At 46.6% G+C, this 18775-nt stretch overlaps 1 protein-coding gene across 6 annotated transcripts in view; it reads right to left on the bottom strand.

Moving 5' to 3' along the window:
* SYNDIG1 (synapse differentiation inducing 1) overlaps positions 1 to 18775 on the bottom strand; it is a 186349-nt gene that overhangs the window by 69941 nt on the left and 97633 nt on the right. For all 6 annotated transcript variants that reach the window (XM_072726286.1, XM_026016374.2, XM_026016371.2 and 3 more), the window contains exon 3: positions 1864 to 2001. In XM_072726286.1, coding sequence (XP_072582387.1) covers positions 1864 to 2001 — 138 coding nt within the window. The remainder of the gene's footprint in view (positions 1 to 1863; positions 2002 to 18775) is intronic.

Here is an 18775-nt window from a genome sequence, read left to right as displayed (position 1 = left end):
TTACTTTCTGAGAAAGAATCTAAATGCCAATCTTGGCAATTGGGCCTCAGTTTTTATGAAGTGAACAATCCTTCGAAGACTCTGTGCACAGCTTGCAGATAGTACTCCCCACCTCCTGCCTTCCAGCCTGGGTGGGTAAAGAGCTTTCTCAGCAGGGTTGGCCCAGGATGTGGGGAGTGACCCTCTCTACCTCACCACTCCAGATGACAGGACCAGGATGCAGGGGAGTGGGCTGATGTCACACGTGCAGCTCATGGGAAAAGCCGGAATGGCCTGTGATGTGTGATGTGTAATAAGCACATTTTCTTTGCTCCACACCCCTGTCTTTCCCTTTCTTAGTGAAACTAGCCTATGCCTATGTGCAGCATGCTCACCAAGGTTCAGAGTACAGTTTACACAGGAGCAGGCAGGCCCCGGGCCTTGGGGGTCTTCCTCAGAGCATGTTCCACACATTGGGGGCATCTGTGCACATACCTCTTTCCAGATCTTACTGTCTTCCCAATCCTCACTCATGCAGTAGGGCTCATGTCCCCCTCCTGGGGACAAGGTACACTTAGGCCTGAGTCTTCCCCATAGCCAGCCACCCCTACAGTCTTTCTTCTTGGCCCACTCTCATACGCTCATTCCCCCAGACAAGGGAGTCTTTGGCATTTATAGGACAAATTCACAAAAGTGAAGTTCAGCTGGAGCCTCCAGGCCAAGCTGGATATGGAGCTAGGGTTCAGCCCAACCCCAGCAGTGCAGGACCGCTCCCCTCCTCCATCCCACCCACTGCCCTCTAGAATCAGGACAACAGAACACTGCTGGGCAGATCCCTGCTTCATCCCTCCTGGAGGGCCTCTCCAGAGTCCCTGCTAAGAAGCACCTGCTCTCCCCTGATCCTCTGTGACATCATGGAAGGTGGAGGAGAGAAAGAAAAATGTATCAAGGGACTCTGCTCTCACCAAACAAAACCAGGGCTTGGCCATGGGACCTGTTTTCAAGCCAGGAGAAATAAATGTTTCAAACATAAGACCTGCCAGAGTTGGCTGTTTGCAGCCTAGAAAGCTGGAGACGGAGCCCCAGTCACTGAGGGATGCTGGGCATGCCCCAAGGACACACATGAGTGTGGGTGCCACACTCACCCCGCTGACCCAGGGAGCTGCCTTTCCACTGGTCTGGTTGGGATGACCAGGTGGGTGTGGTGATGTCAAAACACTGTGACTGGCAGCCTCAAACGTGTCCTTTTGATGAATAAAAACTGGCACAGGGCCAGTGTCTGCATGAATACTCTTCATTTGCTAGAGAACATTTTTCAAAGCCTGGCTTCCATGAAGAAACAACAAGGAGGATGCTTTGCATGAAAAAGCCCCCCCCCCCCCACCCCATGACCTCCAGGAGCTCTCACACTGGAGGAAGGAGAGCAGGACTCAAGGTAGGATGTGCCACTTCCTCTAACAGAGCTTTAGCTATGGAGGAGTAGGCACAGGCTGCTGGAAACTAGAACCTATTTTATATGAATGAGGCTGTCCACAGAGAGAACCACCCGTACCCACACCTCCTTTCCTGGTAAGTTGGAAGTCTTTGCCCTGGGCATAGCGCCTCCCAGCCCTGGGTCAGTCCTGCAGGCATAACCCAGGTGCCTCCTCCAAGGCAGAACTCCCAGCACATGTCTGGCAGCAAGCCCTCTTCCTGAAGGCTGCCCGTCTTGCTCTGGGGAACCTGAGGCAGTCCCAGCACTCTGTGTTGAGGCCTCCTGGCCTCTGTCAGCCTGTCCTCTGACCATAAAGTGTCCCGCGATAGCATGGGCTACAAAGGCTTCTTGGGTTCTCCTTCTCAGCGGCCTGGGTGTGCTGCGTGTGGGACCGACCGAGACAGGCTTACCTCATGAGACAAGTAGAAGGCCGCGATACCCAAAGGCCAGAAGCAGCAGAGCATGGAGAAGACACTGAGGCCCAAGTGGTCCCTTGGGGGCATCATAAGAAAGTTGTCCTCGCTCTCTGTGTCAGTTGAGTAGTCGCTCTGCAAGAGAGAAAAGGGTAGGTATGGGACAGGAGAAGAGAGCATTAATAACAGAGTCCCTGTACAATGCCCTGGACATGGGTGTTGACCCTGGCACAGGGCAAACCCTCCTGGAAAAGGTCACTGTTGTTACCACCTGCAAGTATACCTCCCCCTAGAAAGGAAGCCCTTATTAGGAGATCCTTATCAAGAATAAGAGGAGAAAAATACCAAGTGCTTGGTTCTTGGGTTGTTCCATAGAAGACCAAATCCTATGGAAGTCCAGTATTTCACAGATCTTTGGGATCCAGTGACACATAGTAGGAGTAGAGGATTAATCTATGCAAGGATGGGATGGGCACTCTCAGAGGGCACACACACCAGCATGTGGACTCCTCCCTTTATTCTAAGACTTCAAACTGGTTCACAGGGCTAGGCAGGGCCGGTGTGGGGCAAGGAGGCACTCTCTGAACCCCTTTTCTTTCCTTAGACTCTGATCTGAGTTAGGACACTGCTGAGCCTAGTGTCAGCCCTGGGTGTTCATGCTCCTCTGGAAGCATGAACTGCTTCTGCGAGAAAGCTCCTCCAGGACAAGGCCGCTTGGTGGGCCTGTGGGTTCAGAGAGCCTCCCAGAGAGTCTGGTGCAGGAGTTGGCAACTGGCGCAGGGATTTGTAAAAAACAGCTCAGAAGACTTCAGCACTCACCAGCAATGGGAATCATGGACCCAACATCCCTGGGGAAAGCTCACCAGCTCCAGGATGCTAGATGGCTGCTGTCCTGCCAGCACCCCCACCTCTAGATGCCATGCCTAAAGGACGCTTTTTGACTCATGGATTATTCCATTTTCTGGGCCCCCATAATGAATTTTCTCTCCTCATCACAACATGGCAAACTCAGGCTGACTCATCCAAAACCAGGGCCAGCCTATCTATGTGCTTATTTTATGCAAAGATGGAACTGCATTTTACTCCAGATTTTCTTTTCTAAAAAAGAAGCAGAGCATTTCTTCCTGAAAGAGGGTCATTAGCTTCCTCACTCCCTTTGCCAGCGCCAGTGGTTGTTAAACATGCAGCCTGAGGATGCAGGGCAGAGGCATTTGGTGCATACTGCAAGCACACTGCCCACTTCCTCAGGTGGCTTCAGGGGCAGGTGGCGACCTGAGGCACCAAACACTCAGGCAGATACCATGTGTGAACACTAAGCTGCACGGAGGGAGGCTGTTGCTGCCAGGACCACCCCAGCAGTGCCTCCATGTGCCTCCCCTGACATTCCCACACACAGATGGACAGACAAAGCTCCCACGGGATCATGGGTCCCTCCCTATTTTGGTTAAGTAAATGCATGTATCACTGCCACTCAGAGCCTCCAGACAGTGTGCAGACAGCCGTAGAGCTGCAGGGAATTAATAGAAACTTCCTGCTAGGGCTATTTCTGTGTAGTTATGGAGAACAGGCAAATTCTGAAGGTTTCATTCAAATTACAAACAAGGACCTTCCCCAGAGGGATCATGCTTGAAGTGGATGATGCACTCTCTATGCAGCCCCCCTCCACCCATCATACATGCACACATGCACACATACTGTAGGGACAGTGGGTAGGGGAGCCAGGAGGCATCCCTTGTCACAAGGTCTGGCTCCTTCCTGCCAGGGAGGCCCTTTGACCCAGGGAGTCACTGGCCACTGGGGTCACATCCCCTCTGTGAGTCTCGAGCCGCATGGCTTCCCTTCCATAGAGCCTCAACTGTGAAATTACTCTTCTTTTCACTCTGTAGCACTGCTTTCCATGTGGTTTCCCAAACAATGAAGGGAAATGAAAATTATAATCCTTATGTCTGTCCTGGAAGGGTACTAGGCAGCCCCAGGAATGCACTACTCACAAGTGGGACCTGGGACAGGAGGGCTGGTGAGAGAGAAACACGCATGTGCCAACCTGCTGGGAAGCCACAATCTTTGATCTGAATGGAGGAGTGCAGTGTTCCAGGCTGAGCCTGAGCATCCTCCCGGCTGTGGTCTCCAGACAAGCAGCCACATGTCAACACCTTGGCCTCTAGACTCTCACTCTGGATATAGGACTTGGCATTTCAGAGCTGTGGGGGTGGTTTTGCGGCCACACAGAAGGTCCTCTGTCTGAGGAGCTGGCGAGGGCTGGGAAGGGAGCCTACAGTGACAACAGCAGGGCAGGCCATAGCCACGGAGCCCCTGAAAGGGGTGGAAGACCAAGCATAAAGGGACAGCACTTCTCCCAGTCCTAGATTCAGACACTGAGCTCCTGAACTTCCCACCCACAGATCAGGATGCTGCCAGTGGATGTCCTTGCACACAGCCAACAACCCATAGACTATGGATATTTTAGTTTCTTGGCTTATATGGGCCTTTCTGTTTTAGTTTACTAAGAGTTTTAATATCTGTGTTGGCTGGATTCTCACAGCAACTCTAGAAATAGGTATTGTTACTATTTTTATTGTCATTTCTATTTTATGAAGGACAAAGCTGGGCCCTGAGAGCTAAAAGTCTTACTGAATCACAGAACTATGTAGTCAGTGGCCACTCTTTCCAGAATTCCGTACCGTAGGCTGTGCTGGGCAGCAACCGCTTGGGAAAAGCAAACCCTACATGGGCTCAATTGCCCCTTGCCCAAAGGTAAGGTGCCTCTCTGCCCCGCCCACCGCAGGGATTCCAATGACTGAATCCAGACTGGCTGTTCCACAGTGATGAGAGGGTGGCCAGTGGCAGCAGTCGGCAGAGAGAGCTTTCCTTGTCACGTGGCCAGTGCCTTGTGAACTGTTGCCGCAGGCCACCTAGGTGCGCTGAGCTCCGACTTCCATTCTGCTTAGAATTACACCACTAACCCCATGAAGCAAAGAATTAGATTTCAGGGCACTCCCCCAGAATCTTCACAGATTTTTATTTAGAAGCAAAAGGGAATCACACTCTGTAAATTGCAAAGTTGTGGCTACATGGTACCAAAATAATTAGTCAATTTTGATTAAAATAGATTTTAAAAATTTAGACAAATTACAGGGCAGAAAGAAACAGCCCAGTTCATTTTACGTTCTGTCTTCTGTCGGTGGTTGTTCTGTGGGTATAAGCAGCCATGGGCATCTTGCCACCATATGGGGAGGGGAGGGGAAGGGAGGGGAGGAGGCCGGCCTAGGTGAGGCTGCATAGATACCAATAAACCAAACAGGGAATACATTTTCTAAAAATCCTCTTTACAGGTCATCAGATCAGAGAACTGCAAGGCACACTGAGAGCATTCCTCAAGGGGGTTTACAGCTCTTGCGGAGGCCCCATTCTGAGGTGGCCAGCATGCAGTGGGCACGGGCAGAGGAAGAGGCTGCCAGGTCCCTCGGCTGTGCCTGTTGCTCCACCAGCACCCACAAAATGGCCCATTCTCTGCCTATGTCCATCGCCTCCACTCAGACTGGCAGCTCTTGTCCACTTGGGGTTTCCTTCCTTTCCCCTCCACTTGGGGTATTTTAATAAAACAGTCATAATGCAAAGCATGATGCCCCGGGGTTGACACATCTGCCAACCCCTTGATGCTGCTTACTCATCTGGAGAGCGGCTCTACGTGGCCCCAAGGGAGAGTGTGGAGGCACACAGAGCAGGATGGGACTGCTGTGGGCCTTGGGCCGGCAGCTTGAATTCAAGGCTCCCCACGGAGGTTCCCTTTCCAGGCATGTAGGGGTGTTTGTGCTAGAGTATTCTTGACAGCACTGTTTAAAAACAGCAAAATCACAAAAGAATTCTACAATGAAGTCTATATATTCATGGAAAATCATGATATTAACATTTATTTGTTGTCCCAGAAAGTTTATAAAAACTCAGGTGAAAAACTAGAGTAGAAAGTGGAATAAGTTATATTTCGTGCAGAATGTCAGAAATTAGATGCTTCTGGATGATGAGGATATTGGTGATTTTTTTTTCTTTCTGCATTTCTGGGTTTTAGCATTTTTCTACAACAAGCAAGGTCATTTGACAATGAAAATTATAGAGGTACAGATGTGTCAACAGGTGCGGGAGCCTCTGCCATTCCTTCATTCTCACATAGATCCCCGTGGAATATGGTTTCACTGAGGTGAGGGATAGCGAAATCACATAACGTGGGCACCTCGCCCAAAGAGCAGGTGGCAGAGCAGGATAGGAACACCTGAGCTTGCTTGCGAAGACACTGACCTCGCCACTCGTCCTTCAGCCCCGCCTCACTGAGGGTCAAGACCAGAGGCCTCAGAACAGCCAAGACACACATCTGTGTTGACTAGCATGGCAGCCATAGCCATATGGATCTATTTAAACTTAAATTACCTAAAACAAATACACCAAACAATTAGTTCCTCAGTCAAATTACCACATGCCAAGTGCTCAGCTGCCATGTGATGTGTGATGTGCTAACGCCCATCACACTGGACAGCACAGATGTACAACATTTGCAACATCTCAGCAAGTTCTACTGGACAGCACTGTCTTAGAGGATCTGACCACTATTAACTCTAACCTCACTTTCTTCCACCCACAGGGAACTCTCTGCGATTCCTGCAACATGCTCAGTGTGTACCTGCTTCAGGGCTTTAGCACTTGCTATTCCCTCAGCCTGGAACTCTCTACCTCAGAGACACACATGACCAGCTTCCTCACTTCATCTGGGGCTTCATTCAAAGGCCACTTCTCATCATCACCTTCCCTAGATACCCTGTAAGACTGTTCTCCGATCCCCTTACCTACCTGCTGTGTCTCCTTTGCAGGTGGCACTGGCTCCTTTACTTTGACTCTCCTCCTTGAAGCATAAGAAGGGCAGAAAATTTTGTATGTTTTGCTCATGACTATCCTAAGAGCCCAGAACATTGCCTGGCACATAATAGGCACCCAAAGCACATGTGTTGAATGAAAGAAGAATTCGCATGTGCATGTAGTTGACATGGACAGTATGAACTGAAGCAGCGAAGATCCCAGAGTTGGCCCAGATGCGCTGGAGTAACCAGGAGATTCTCTCCATTTGGGCTATTGGTGCCCATGGATATACTGCCTCCAGCCCCGCTGCCCTCCTTGGCTCCTCTTCTTTCCCACTTGGAGTGCCTTCCCTGTGCACAGCAGTGCACATCCTAACTATCCATTCAGGCGAGACTGAAGGGATGGTGGGGACAATGATGACTTGGTCAGGTTCAAGGCTGACTTAGGGCAACTAATGTGCAGAGCGGAGGAGAAGCCACCATGAGCATGCAGGCCGGTGGATGCAGCTCCTCTGTGTGTCTGTCAGATGCATACCCAATATTCTATGGTCTAGTAGCTGCATGCAGTGTGAGATCCCATCAATTCAAATTATTAACTAATTATTTTGGACGTATAATTGAATTTCTCCTACTAGGTAGGAATTGTTTTATAGACACAGATATTTCCTACACGCATTGGGGGTAAGTATAAACCAACAAAATCTTCTACTCCAATAGTGAAACAGCCTCTTTGGGCCACTTTGGAAGAGTTTGTTTGCTGAACGTGTTGTTGCGTTTGGATGGTCCAGTGGAGAATGGGGCAAGGGGCTGGGAAGAGCCCCATGGCTTTTGGGCTCCCTTGGGAAGCCTGGGTGGGAGGAGTGGAAGGGAGACAGGAAGGGAGGAGCAAGAGGCCGGGGTGTCACAGGCTTGGGGTACCACTGATGGAGGGCAGCAGGGCCTGGCAGTTGTATTCATTATCATGTGGGTAGAGACTATCCCAGAAAGAATCTCAAGTTCATGTCTGTCACTCCTTTTCCAGTGTTTGGTAAGGGCCAAGGAATTTGTGAGCTCAGAATTTGGGAATCAGCCCAGACATGGAGCAAAGCAGATTAATGAGACAGAACCCCAGCTTTTGCCCCAGTGTCTTTCAAGTATGTGATGCTTGGAGCACATGCTTCATGGAGTAGCTCCCTACTGCTCTGCATGGAAACAGTTCAAGGCAGAGACAACCAGATTTTCCCCAGCAACACTCACCAGTCATCGCCCCAAACTCACACCCTGGGCTCATCATTGGAAGATGAAAACTATGTGCTGTGCCAGTCAAGTATCACACGTACTTCACTCTCTATTCTAATCCCTAAAACATGGGAATTCCATTACTTTTTGTTCAACTCCCCACTGATCAAGGCAGTTCAAAGAACAGAAACACAAGACTTTCTAGTAGATACATATGCTTCATTGCAACATGTCTGATTTTGCTCCAGTAATGACAGTCTGTATTTGTTTTTTGGGGGAACACCACTGTGTTCATGACAATGCCAGTGGTGCATCATTTTTCACTTAATAAGGGGGGTGTTTCCCATGCTGCAGTTCATGCAGTGGGCTGGGGGCTTCCTGATGGGGCAGGGGAGGGGTGAGGACAGCCCTCAGACACCTAACCCACATTTGCCTAAACAGCTCCACCTCTTTCTGTATGCATGTTGGGTTCCCAAGTAAACTTTAGAAAACAAATGGCTTTCAGCTAAAGAGAGAAAGGAAGGAAGGAAGGAAGGAAGGAAGGAAGGAAGGAAGGAAGGAAGAAAGAAAGAAAGGGAGGAGGGAGGGAGGGAGGAAAGATGGAAAATGAGTGAATTGATGCATCACTCAGAATTTTTTTTTTTTAACCTCCTGGTAGTATCTGTCACAATATTCTCTACATAATTTCACATTCCTTGAGGAGGGAGATATTTTTAGAAGGCAATAATCCAATTAAGAGCACAAAAATATGAAATTTTTCTGAAGACAGAGGGAAAATAAAGTAAACTCAGGAGGGATAGTAAATACCACAGCACTGTCTGGGGTGTTCTAGAATGAACAAGACCCACTTCCCATGATGCACAGTCCAGGGTACCTCTGTGAAAACAGGTGCACATAGTGCTGGGTCAGCCACCCCTCAGTGCTCACCTCCCACCTTGCCTGTCTCTTCAGGAAGCTCCCACTTTGATTCCAGGGTTAGAGCAGATGACCATAAATAATGTAAGGAGATTATCTGCAAGAGAGTGTGTGGAATAGAGTGGCCTGTGTGCAAGCATGGGATGGTGGAAACTAAAGAGACACCCCTTGCTCGGGCACCTCTAAGAACCATGCTCTTTGTTCTATTTCTTCCAAGTTTGTGTTCTCCTTTGTGGTAGGGGTTTTGGCTCTTAGCTCCTACTATAGTCCCATGAAGGCTATGTTCCCAAGACCAATTGATTTGATTTCCTTGAGACTGCAATTCCCTTTAAAAAGTTTCAGCCTTTGGAGGTGGGCTTCAGGTGTCCAGAGGGCAACTCCTGGAGGAGCTCCTGCCAGGCTGCATCTGGCATTCACTACCTTCAGACAGCAAACTCAGTGAGAGTGACCAACAGATGAGGCTGGGAATACCCTGGCAAGGTTTCCAGCCAGGTCTGAAGCACCTGGGGAGACCAGCATTCCTCCACACAGAGCAGTTATTGAGAGAGAAACTTCTGCTGATGGTTACTTGTCTTGGACAAAGTGCAAACTCATCTCTCTGTCTCTTTTTTAAAGATTTTGCTTATAAATTCGTGAGAGACACACAGAGAGAAGCAGAGACATAGGCAGAGGGAGAAGCAGGCTCCCTATGGGGAGCCCGAAGTAGAACTTGATCCCAGGACTCCAGGATCATGACCAACCACTGTGCCACCCAGGTGTCCCGCAAACTCATCTCTGGTCTGGGAAGTGTCTAACTATCATCTAAGGGTGGTTGAAGCCTTAAGATCTGTAATGTTCTGGAAACAGGAGCTGAATGAAATAAGGTTCATTAAGATTTAAGTCTGGGTATTGCTCCTGGTTTGTCCAAAAGTGGGGTGTATTGGTAAGACATGATCACACTACAGGGGTATTCAACATGCCCATTTCATTTTTATTAATTTAAATCCTTGTTTTCTAACTAGATACAGGTACTTTTTCCAGTGGTTAGGATGGGAGGACCAGCTCCCTTTATGACTTCCCCCACCAGGTTATGTCTTCTTGAGGTCTGGAAGTACTCAGGGGCCCTGGGAAACAGCTTATAGCAAAATGCTTTCTTGAGACACATTGTAGTGTGGCTCCCCTTAGAAGTAGATTTTGAGTAAAGGATTGAGGTGCATTGTTTTCCTGGGAGATGACTGCAGGAGATAATGGCAGGGAGGTGAAGTAGGACACATCTGGGAACACAGCTGATAAACGGTGTGTCATTGAGGCAGGCACCTGTATGACCTGGAGCCTGGTTCTGCTGGGACCTCAGGAGGCCAGAGTGAGACCATTCCGAAAGTTAGCCCACCAGGAGGAACCATCTCCTGGTGGTTATCAGGTGAGGGAACCTGGGGGCAGATGGTCCCCCAGTCCCCAGAGAAAGTCCTCAGGCAGAGGCCAGGCCAGGGGGTTTCTTGGTCCTCTTCTCCTGAGGAGCTATGGAGAGGGAGCACCTGTTACGGAGGCCATGGAGAAAATGAGGATGTTAGTAGATACCCTAAAAGTCTGAATGAGGGCAATACCAGTTGGAGCAAGATTATCACACTCAGTGAACACCTGGGAGGAGATGGGGGCCTATAAGAAATGTGGGTATCCAGGATGATAAACCCCACCCTGCCACACAAGTAATCATAAAGCACAAATGTGCATCATGCATGTAAGACCCAGTGTCCAAGAACACCACACGAATTAGGTAAAACTGATCTGGGCACAGCAAGCAACCCCTGTGTTGGTAATTAGGTTACTTTTTCACTTTCATGTTTTTGTGTTTTATCCACAGTATAGATATAACTGAGTCGTACACTGGACTTCAGATTTTGTGAAGAATTCGAGGTTCCTGTCTGAAGGCCCCTTGCTCAGTAGAGGACTTGGGTGCAGCATGTGAAAAGGCCCTGGGTCAGGAGCACTGCACATGCACAAGACTCTAGACAGTGAGGGAGAAGTGGGAGAGAGAGGTGCTCACAGCCAGATCATGCAGAGTGCTGGCCACTTTCCATTGCTTGAGAAAACCAGGGCTTATCCTACATCAGCCAGGTGACCGGGAAATAAACAGGAACCTAATCTTTAATGGCTAACCCAGAAGGCTGGTTTACAACTGCAAACCAGGCTTAGCATGTCAAATTATCATTAACTGCTGACCCAGGTTCTGAAGGCGCATCCCTGCTTCTAATTTGTGCTATTCGCATGTGTGATTTTCTGCACAGAAGAGCTACATACATTATTGCATAAGGTGATGATTGCCCTTTTTAGATCTCCTTGCTTCCTGTCTACATTACATTTGTCTGAGGAACTCCAAACATAATCCACTGACTTCCTTACTGTTTTCAAATGACAAGTTCAAATAGCCAATTTGACTGGTTTGAAGGTCAAGAGGGGACCTAGGACTGAACTCCTAGCCCAGCCTCCTTGGCACTGTGGTGGTCCTCATTGTCAGAGTCCCTCATGAGCACGGCCAGCATCTGGGATGGAGTGCCTCCTGAACTTCATGGCCTGGGCACTCTACCTGCCTCACCCTAGTCCAGGTGGAATCATGCTCAACCTCACTCACAGAAAGGACAAGGAAAGCTTACGGCAAGACACCATTTTTTACCTTCTGAGTTGTCAAAAATTAAAAAGCACAATCAACTGTATTATTAGTTAGGCTGTGGGTAAACAGGCTGATTGGGATGCAAATTGGTGCAACCTTAGAAAGCACATTTGTCAATATAACACAATTAAATATGAATTGATTTTTGGCCCTGTAATCTCACTTCTAGGAATTTATCCTGAAGATTCACCTCCAATAATATGAAAATACATATGCATGAAGTTATTTGCTGCAGCATTGTATGTAGTTGCAAACTACTGGAAATGACTTACATGCTCATTCAAAGGAGAGAGCTCACGTAAACTGATATACACCCACACCATGGAATACGATGCAGCTTAAAGCAGCATGAAGGGCACCATGAGAGCTGAGTGAACTGGAACTGAGGTTATCAGTTTCCATATACTCATAAATAAACCAAAGGTGTGCATATATGGATGTACACAGTTATATAGATACGTTTATGGAATATATGCATCAAATATTTCCCAGCTCGTTCTTCCAAGAGTGCCTGGAAACATTGATCCTCCTCCCCACAGGCAGTGAGCAGACTTAGCACCCAGATGTTGGTTTCTAAATACCATTCTCCAATAAAAGCAGTCAGAGTTCTTTGGAGAAATGGCTAATTTCAGGGCTAGGGTTGCCAACATGTAAGATACATCTAGAACAGCTTGTTGCACCAGGAAATGATGATGAAGATGATTAAGGAATGTTGATGTGCATCAAAAAGCCACAGAAGCAAAACTGAAAGGGCTTTTGAGTACATTACAAAGTAAGCATCACAATAAATACATAATAAAGTGTAATAAATGGAATAGTACCCCACTGAATAAAAGAAGAATCAATGACCCAGCCTGAAATAAGATTCTAAATGAGGGAAACAATAACTATGGGGGAAGGGAAAACCAGTTCACAGTGGAATGCCAACCAAGAAACACAGAAGGAGTTATGGGAGTCATGCTAAAACCAGTAGGTGTCCCACACCAGTGGGACACAGGATGTCCCTATAGTCTCATTGCACCTCCCTGCAAGATACTGATTGATTGCAAAGGAACAGCATCCCTGGCCAGTGAGAAACTTGGCCAGTACCACAGTCAACAGGTGACCAAAGTTACAGGTCATCCTGACGCTACGGGCCTCCTGATGTCCTGCGCTGGGAAGGGCATGGCCTCACTTCTGTGGCGGTCTTGCCAGAAACACAGGTCAAAAACTACCTGGGTCAAAGAGGTGGATTTTTTTCAATAAATACAGTGTGTAAATGTATTTTCTCATGATTTTCTTAATAAGGTTTTCTCTAGCTTATATTATTGTAAGAATACAGTATATATCACATACAACAAACAAAATAATTGTTTATGTTATCAGTGTTATGTAATTGGTGAGGCTTCTGGTCAACAGCAGGCTACTAGTAGTTAAGTTTTTTGGGGGGGGTGTCAAAACCTATATATAAATTTGATGGTGTGGGTCAGTTCCCCTCCCCCCGGTGTTCTTCAAGGGTCACCTGTATAGGGATAGAGAGAATTAGAAAGCAAGCATAGTGGACTATTGAGAACAAAGAAAACAGGGTGACAACATACAGAATTCTTCATATTGGTCTTGCAGCTTTTCCATATGTCTAAAATTACTTCAAAAAAAAAGTAAAAAAAAAAATCCTTCCTAAATATGCCATTTTAGAAGGTGAAAAGTATATTTTAAACTAATTTTTTTTTCCTGTGGGGATTAAGCATTGCATACATTGTTTTCTTTCTTTGGTTGTGCTTTAATGGAAACACTGCAAGCATTATGGGAAAAAAATGAAGAAATATTGAATTTGCTTTTTTTATGAAACGTGAATAATTCATTTTACATTGCAATTTGGTATTCCATCAAGCTTGTCCTTTTTATGTTTCCACAGAGAAGCTACTTGCTGGCGTTTCGGTATCACACACCTGCCACAGGAGCACAGCATGTTGAACACCTCATAGAGGTCTGGCTGAGCTAAACAAGCCGAAGAGGGCTTCCAGAATAAAGCATGGGCACTATGCACAGCCAGAGGCATCATCTCACAGGACAGGTCAACTGAGGGCCACTCCTGGGCGAATCTGGCAGAGGATGGCTCATTAGTGCCCACAGTGATGCCATTCCCAGGATGCCCCACTTCAGGAGCTCAGGGAAAAACAATGGATGAAATTTCAGGCTGAGGAAGGTGAGGAGGGACAGGTTAGGAGCCAGAGGAGCTTGGCAGTATGTGAGGCCTCTTGGGCACAATGAGCAAGCTTGGAGGAATGTGACATCATCCATCTAACTATCCATCTACCCAGCAAATAGTCTAGGTGTCTCTAATAAGGGATTTCTCTAGACTCTGTGGGAAGAGTGAACACCACAGTACCCCTTCTTTTAAGAGATCACTGGTCATCTCTGCTCCCCCTACCCTGCCCAGCCCTGTCCTCCACCTCAGGGTACCAGAAACCTCCTTTGCTTGAGAGAGAGGCATGTCCAGCTTACTCCAGAATGGGTGGAATGTGGATCACCCACCTCACTTATTCAATGTCTCTTCTGTCCTCTCAGAGTTTCAGGCACTGGTTAAAGTCACCAGCCCTGATGTGCTGTGAGACCCTGAACCTACATCTTCCATCACTACAATGAGGAAATCCAACTTCCTGAAACATGGGATCAGAGAGACTTAACCCCCTGCCTGGTCTCTCTTAGCTCACTGAGGGCCTGTGGACCACAGCCTCACACATCTGGGGGCACCTGTGGCCCAAGTAAGCTCCATAGTTTGTAAGAAGAATTAGAACATTTCCCAAACCAAAGAATGTTTCTGCACAAAATCCAATTATAGTAAACCTCTGGCTACATATCAAGGGACTGACTGGGATGTTCTAGGTAATCACATATCAGTCCTTTAAAAAAACCAATAATTTCCCCATTTTCTCTAGTGTTCTAAAATATTCTGCTTTACTGAAAGGAAAGCATGTATATAAGTTGTATTTTTAGCTAGTTTTTGAGACCTATAGGGAGAATGTGGAAATTCATTAAAAATGACCTCATATAATATGCAATATGTGTATATATGTGTATATATGTATAAACTATTTCAGTGTGTGTGCAATTGAAACAATTTTAGACTCACATAAAAGTTTCAGAAATAGAACAGAGTTCCTGTAGAAATTGCAAAGATAGAACAGAGTTCCCACATACCCTACAGTGCCTCTTACGTAAGTGTGGCACATTATCAAAACCAGGACATTGACGCTGGAACAAGGCTAAACCACAGACCTAAATCGGATCTCACAGCTTAGCCATGCCCTCTTTGGTTGGTTTGGTTGTTTGTTGTCTACAGGGCTATCAGTTTGTTGCATGTGATATTATGTAACCACTACAATAATCAGGATGTAAGGAAGGTCCCATCACCTCCAAAAAACTCCTTCTTATTATTGCTACCTTTTTATAGTTACCTGCCTTCCCCCAACCTCAACCCCTGGCAACCACAGAGCTGCTGCCTGTAGCTACACTTTTGTCTTTTGGAGAATGTCAGAGCAATAGAATCAGACAGTATGCCACCTTAGAGACTGGCCCTTCCAAAAGACTGGCCTTTTCCACTCAGCCCAATACCTGAGTGTAAAAGCAAGGCATTCCTTTTATTCCTGAGTAATATTGAGTGGCAAGGAAGTGCCCTCATCCATGAATGAAGCTCATCCATTCATCCACTGGAGGACATTTGTTTTGAGGTTTTGTTTACTACAAATAAATGCTATGATACCATTTTCTCTGTGGATGCATGTTTTTATTTCTTTTGAGCAAAATATCCAGGATTATTAGGATTAGTAGGATTATTGTACCATATGATATTTGTGTAACTTTATAAGATAATGACAGACTTTTCCAGCGTGGCTGTAGCCTTCTGCATTCCTACCAGCATGAAGGAGGGTTCACTGCTTCATCCTCACCAGCGCTGGATAGTGTCTGTGGCTTCTATGTCAGCCATTCTAAGAGGTGTGCCCTGCCATCTCATTAGGGGTTGAGCCCCTGGTGTCCCTGAGGGCTAACGAAGCTGAACATTTCCCTGTGCTTACCTACCACCTGCACACCTCTATTTGGTAAAGTGTCTGTTCTTTTGCCGTTTTATTTTATTTTATTTTATTTTATTTTATTTTATTTTATTTATTATTACTTTTTTCTTTTGCCGTTTTAGAAGTTAGATTGTTTGACTGCCTACTTTTGAGTTTAGGGAGTTTTTAAGTATACTCTGGATACACATTATTTGTCAAACGTGTTATTTGCAAATATTTTTCCTGCAGTTTTCAGCTTATCTTTTCATCATTTTAAGTGTCTTTTTCAGAGTAAATTTCTAATTTTGATGAAGTCAAATTTATGTATCCTTTTTTGCTACCATTTGTGCAGTAAGTTAACTCAACCACAAAAACACACTGGCCTGTCAGTCAATAAAAACTCCAGAAATGAAATGAAATTAAACACTGGGATTGTTGTATGATAACTGTGAAACAGACGGTTAAAAGTGGATTAGTCAATAAATGGTACGGGGACAACAGCTTTCTTATCCTTGCATCAACATGCACTCTAGCAGATAAAACGTATGTGACAGTGAAAGGAAGTATATAGTGAACGCACACATATCCTTCACTCAGATTCTACTATTAGCATCATTACTCTATTGGCTCTGATACGTTTACCAATCTGTTCATCCTTCTATCCAGCCATCGTTTATTAGAACCTTTGTGGGATGCATTTCAAAGTAAGCTGCAGACATCAGTACCTGCTCCCTAAACATTGCAGCGTGCATGTCACCAACTGAGGTGCAGTATTTGTTTTCCAGGGTAAAACTGACAAAAATAGATTTACTAGAAAGCTGAGGTTTCTGCTTCTGACTTAGATAATTTAATCAGCATGACCCAAAGATACAAGTGAGTTATTATGGTAGAATGGAGAAAGTATGGATTTGGAGTTCAAGTTTGGTCTGTGTTCCCTAGCTGTGTCACCAATGTCCTGGAGGCTCCCTTGGGGGCTTCAAGATTCCTGATGCTTGGGTCCTTTGATGCTCTATGCATCAGGGATTCTATATGCATTTTATACATGATTATAAGCTTTATATGTGATTCTAATATGTAGCCCAAATGGAAAAGCACTTTCTGGAACCTCAAGTTCATGATCTGTAAAGTAGGGTTGCCCACATCTTCCTGACCAAGCTAGTGAAATCACTAGGGATGGAGGCACACAGGATGTGACTCACTTTTTCTGCCATATACCACCTACCACCTGAGGTGTTGAATCATTTCTTTTTGCCTGTTCTGCCCCATATAGAAATTCTTCTCATAGGTCCAAACATAAATACCCTTAAAAAGTTGAGGGCAAGGAGGGGGGCCAACTGTCAGTTTGCAGACATTCCAGCATCAGACCTTCCAGCATTTATATTTCTGATACCAAGAAACACCCATTTCTCTTTCAACAGGTTGGCTCTTGTAGGGTGCACTCTGTTTCCTGATGGGGTGAGACAGTTTCTATGAGTAGATTTTGTGATGAACTACAGATATTAATCGTGCCATGCACCCTCCCCACCACTGCCACACTTTCTTGGGTCTTTACAATGAGTTATGCACTTATATTATCTCAGAGAACTCCAGTTTATCATGTAGTGGACTTGGTGACTCCTGACACTTCCAAGGAGAAGTGTGACCAGTGGGTCCAGGACTGTACCATCTGTTCAAATGAACCAGTTTAAGCTGCAGTGAATCTTCTGAAAGAGGATTACAAAAATGCACTACCGACTTTCTTGTTTTGTCCCCAGCCTAGAAACTGGCCCTCACTGATAGAACAAATACTATGACTACCTTTTACTTTCTGATAGTACATTTTGAGTGTTTATGGAAATACAGGGATTGTTTTTCAAGATTTATTTAGAGAGAGAGAGCGGAAGGGAAGGCAGGAGGGAGGAGCAGAGGGAGATGGAGAGAGTCTTAAGCAGACTCCCTAGTGAGCACAGAGCCCAACATGGGGCTTGATCTCAAGACCCTGGGATCACAACCTGAGCTGAAACCAAGCTGGGTACTTAACTGACTGAGCCACTCAAGCTCCCCAATACAAGAATTTATTTACTTTCTCATGTTTTGAAAATCCTCTCTGCTGCTTCCAGGTCCATAGAGATGACTGGGATAACATGTGCCTCTCATTTGTTTGACAGCTGTTTTTTTCAAAGCCTTCCTCACAGTCCATATCCCTTTATTGTGGGACTTCCGAATCCTAAAGTCCTGCCAGTCAGGGTGATTCCAGGCGCTGTGAGAAGGACATCAGAATAGGGAAGTCAGAAGTCAGCCTGCTAAAAAGACAGCCTCCAGGGGCACCCAGTTCTAGAAGCCTGATAGTCACACCTCTTCCCCAGTGTATGCTAACAGACAGATGGGGCTATTAAAGGACAATTTCAGCTAGAATAATAAGGCCCAATCTGCTAGCAAAGCAGAGAGACGTATCAGTCCCTTTTATGAGCACATTTATTTCCTCCAGGCCTGAAGTAAAGATAAAGTTCAAGCCTCTAGGAGCTACTGTGCAAAGATCTCATCTACTTCTTCCATAAAACTGGACCAGTGGCCAACATTTTTAGAAGCACGAGAGGAGATGGTATAGAGAATCCAACCCCAGTTCCACCCACTACATCAACATGTAGGCTGAGTGTTAAGCAGTGTGAGGGGCCGACCCCCATTGTAGGAAGAGCAGCAGTGGCAGGCAGAGTGGCAGTGAGGGAGCAGATCCCGCCAGGATGGGCACAAGGCCCTGGCACAGCTCACTAGCCGCAGACTGTGGACTTGTCCCAAGGAGGAAACATTCAGAAGGAGAGGCAGGGGGCTCCAGTTGGCTTCACGGAGGTCAGGTCACATCTGGATTATCCAATTCTCAGTTCCTCTCCTTCAAAAGGGATCCCAGTGACCTAGATGGCCAGATGTGGATGGCCAATGTCCTATGAGGAAATGTGGAGACACTGGGGTGTTCCATCAGGGCCTGGCGCCTTGGCCAGGGAGGTGAAGGGTGTGGGGGCCATCTGAGAAGACAGCAGACATGGATCCCCAGGCTTCCAGAAAGGGCTAAAAGGGGTAGGTCCACTCTAAACACGGAAAATGCTTCCAGTAAAGGTCGATCTTGAGCCTTCTCTGATCAGCTGTGGGGATTAGCTGTGTGGAGCACTGATTAGGGAAGCTGTCTGCCCTTGCTGCTGAGTGTGCTGCTGCTGGGGAACTTGTCCCCAGTGACTTCACCCTGCGATGTGATGTAGGTCCTCATGACAAGGCCTGGCACA

This window comes from Vulpes vulpes, chromosome 11 (genome assembly GCF_048418805.1).
Source record: "Vulpes vulpes isolate BD-2025 chromosome 11, VulVul3, whole genome shotgun sequence".
Taxonomy (NCBI): Eukaryota; Metazoa; Chordata; class Mammalia; order Carnivora; family Canidae; genus Vulpes; species Vulpes vulpes.
The sequence above is the reverse complement of the archived record's forward strand: the minus strand, read 5'-3'. Positions and strand labels throughout refer to the sequence as shown.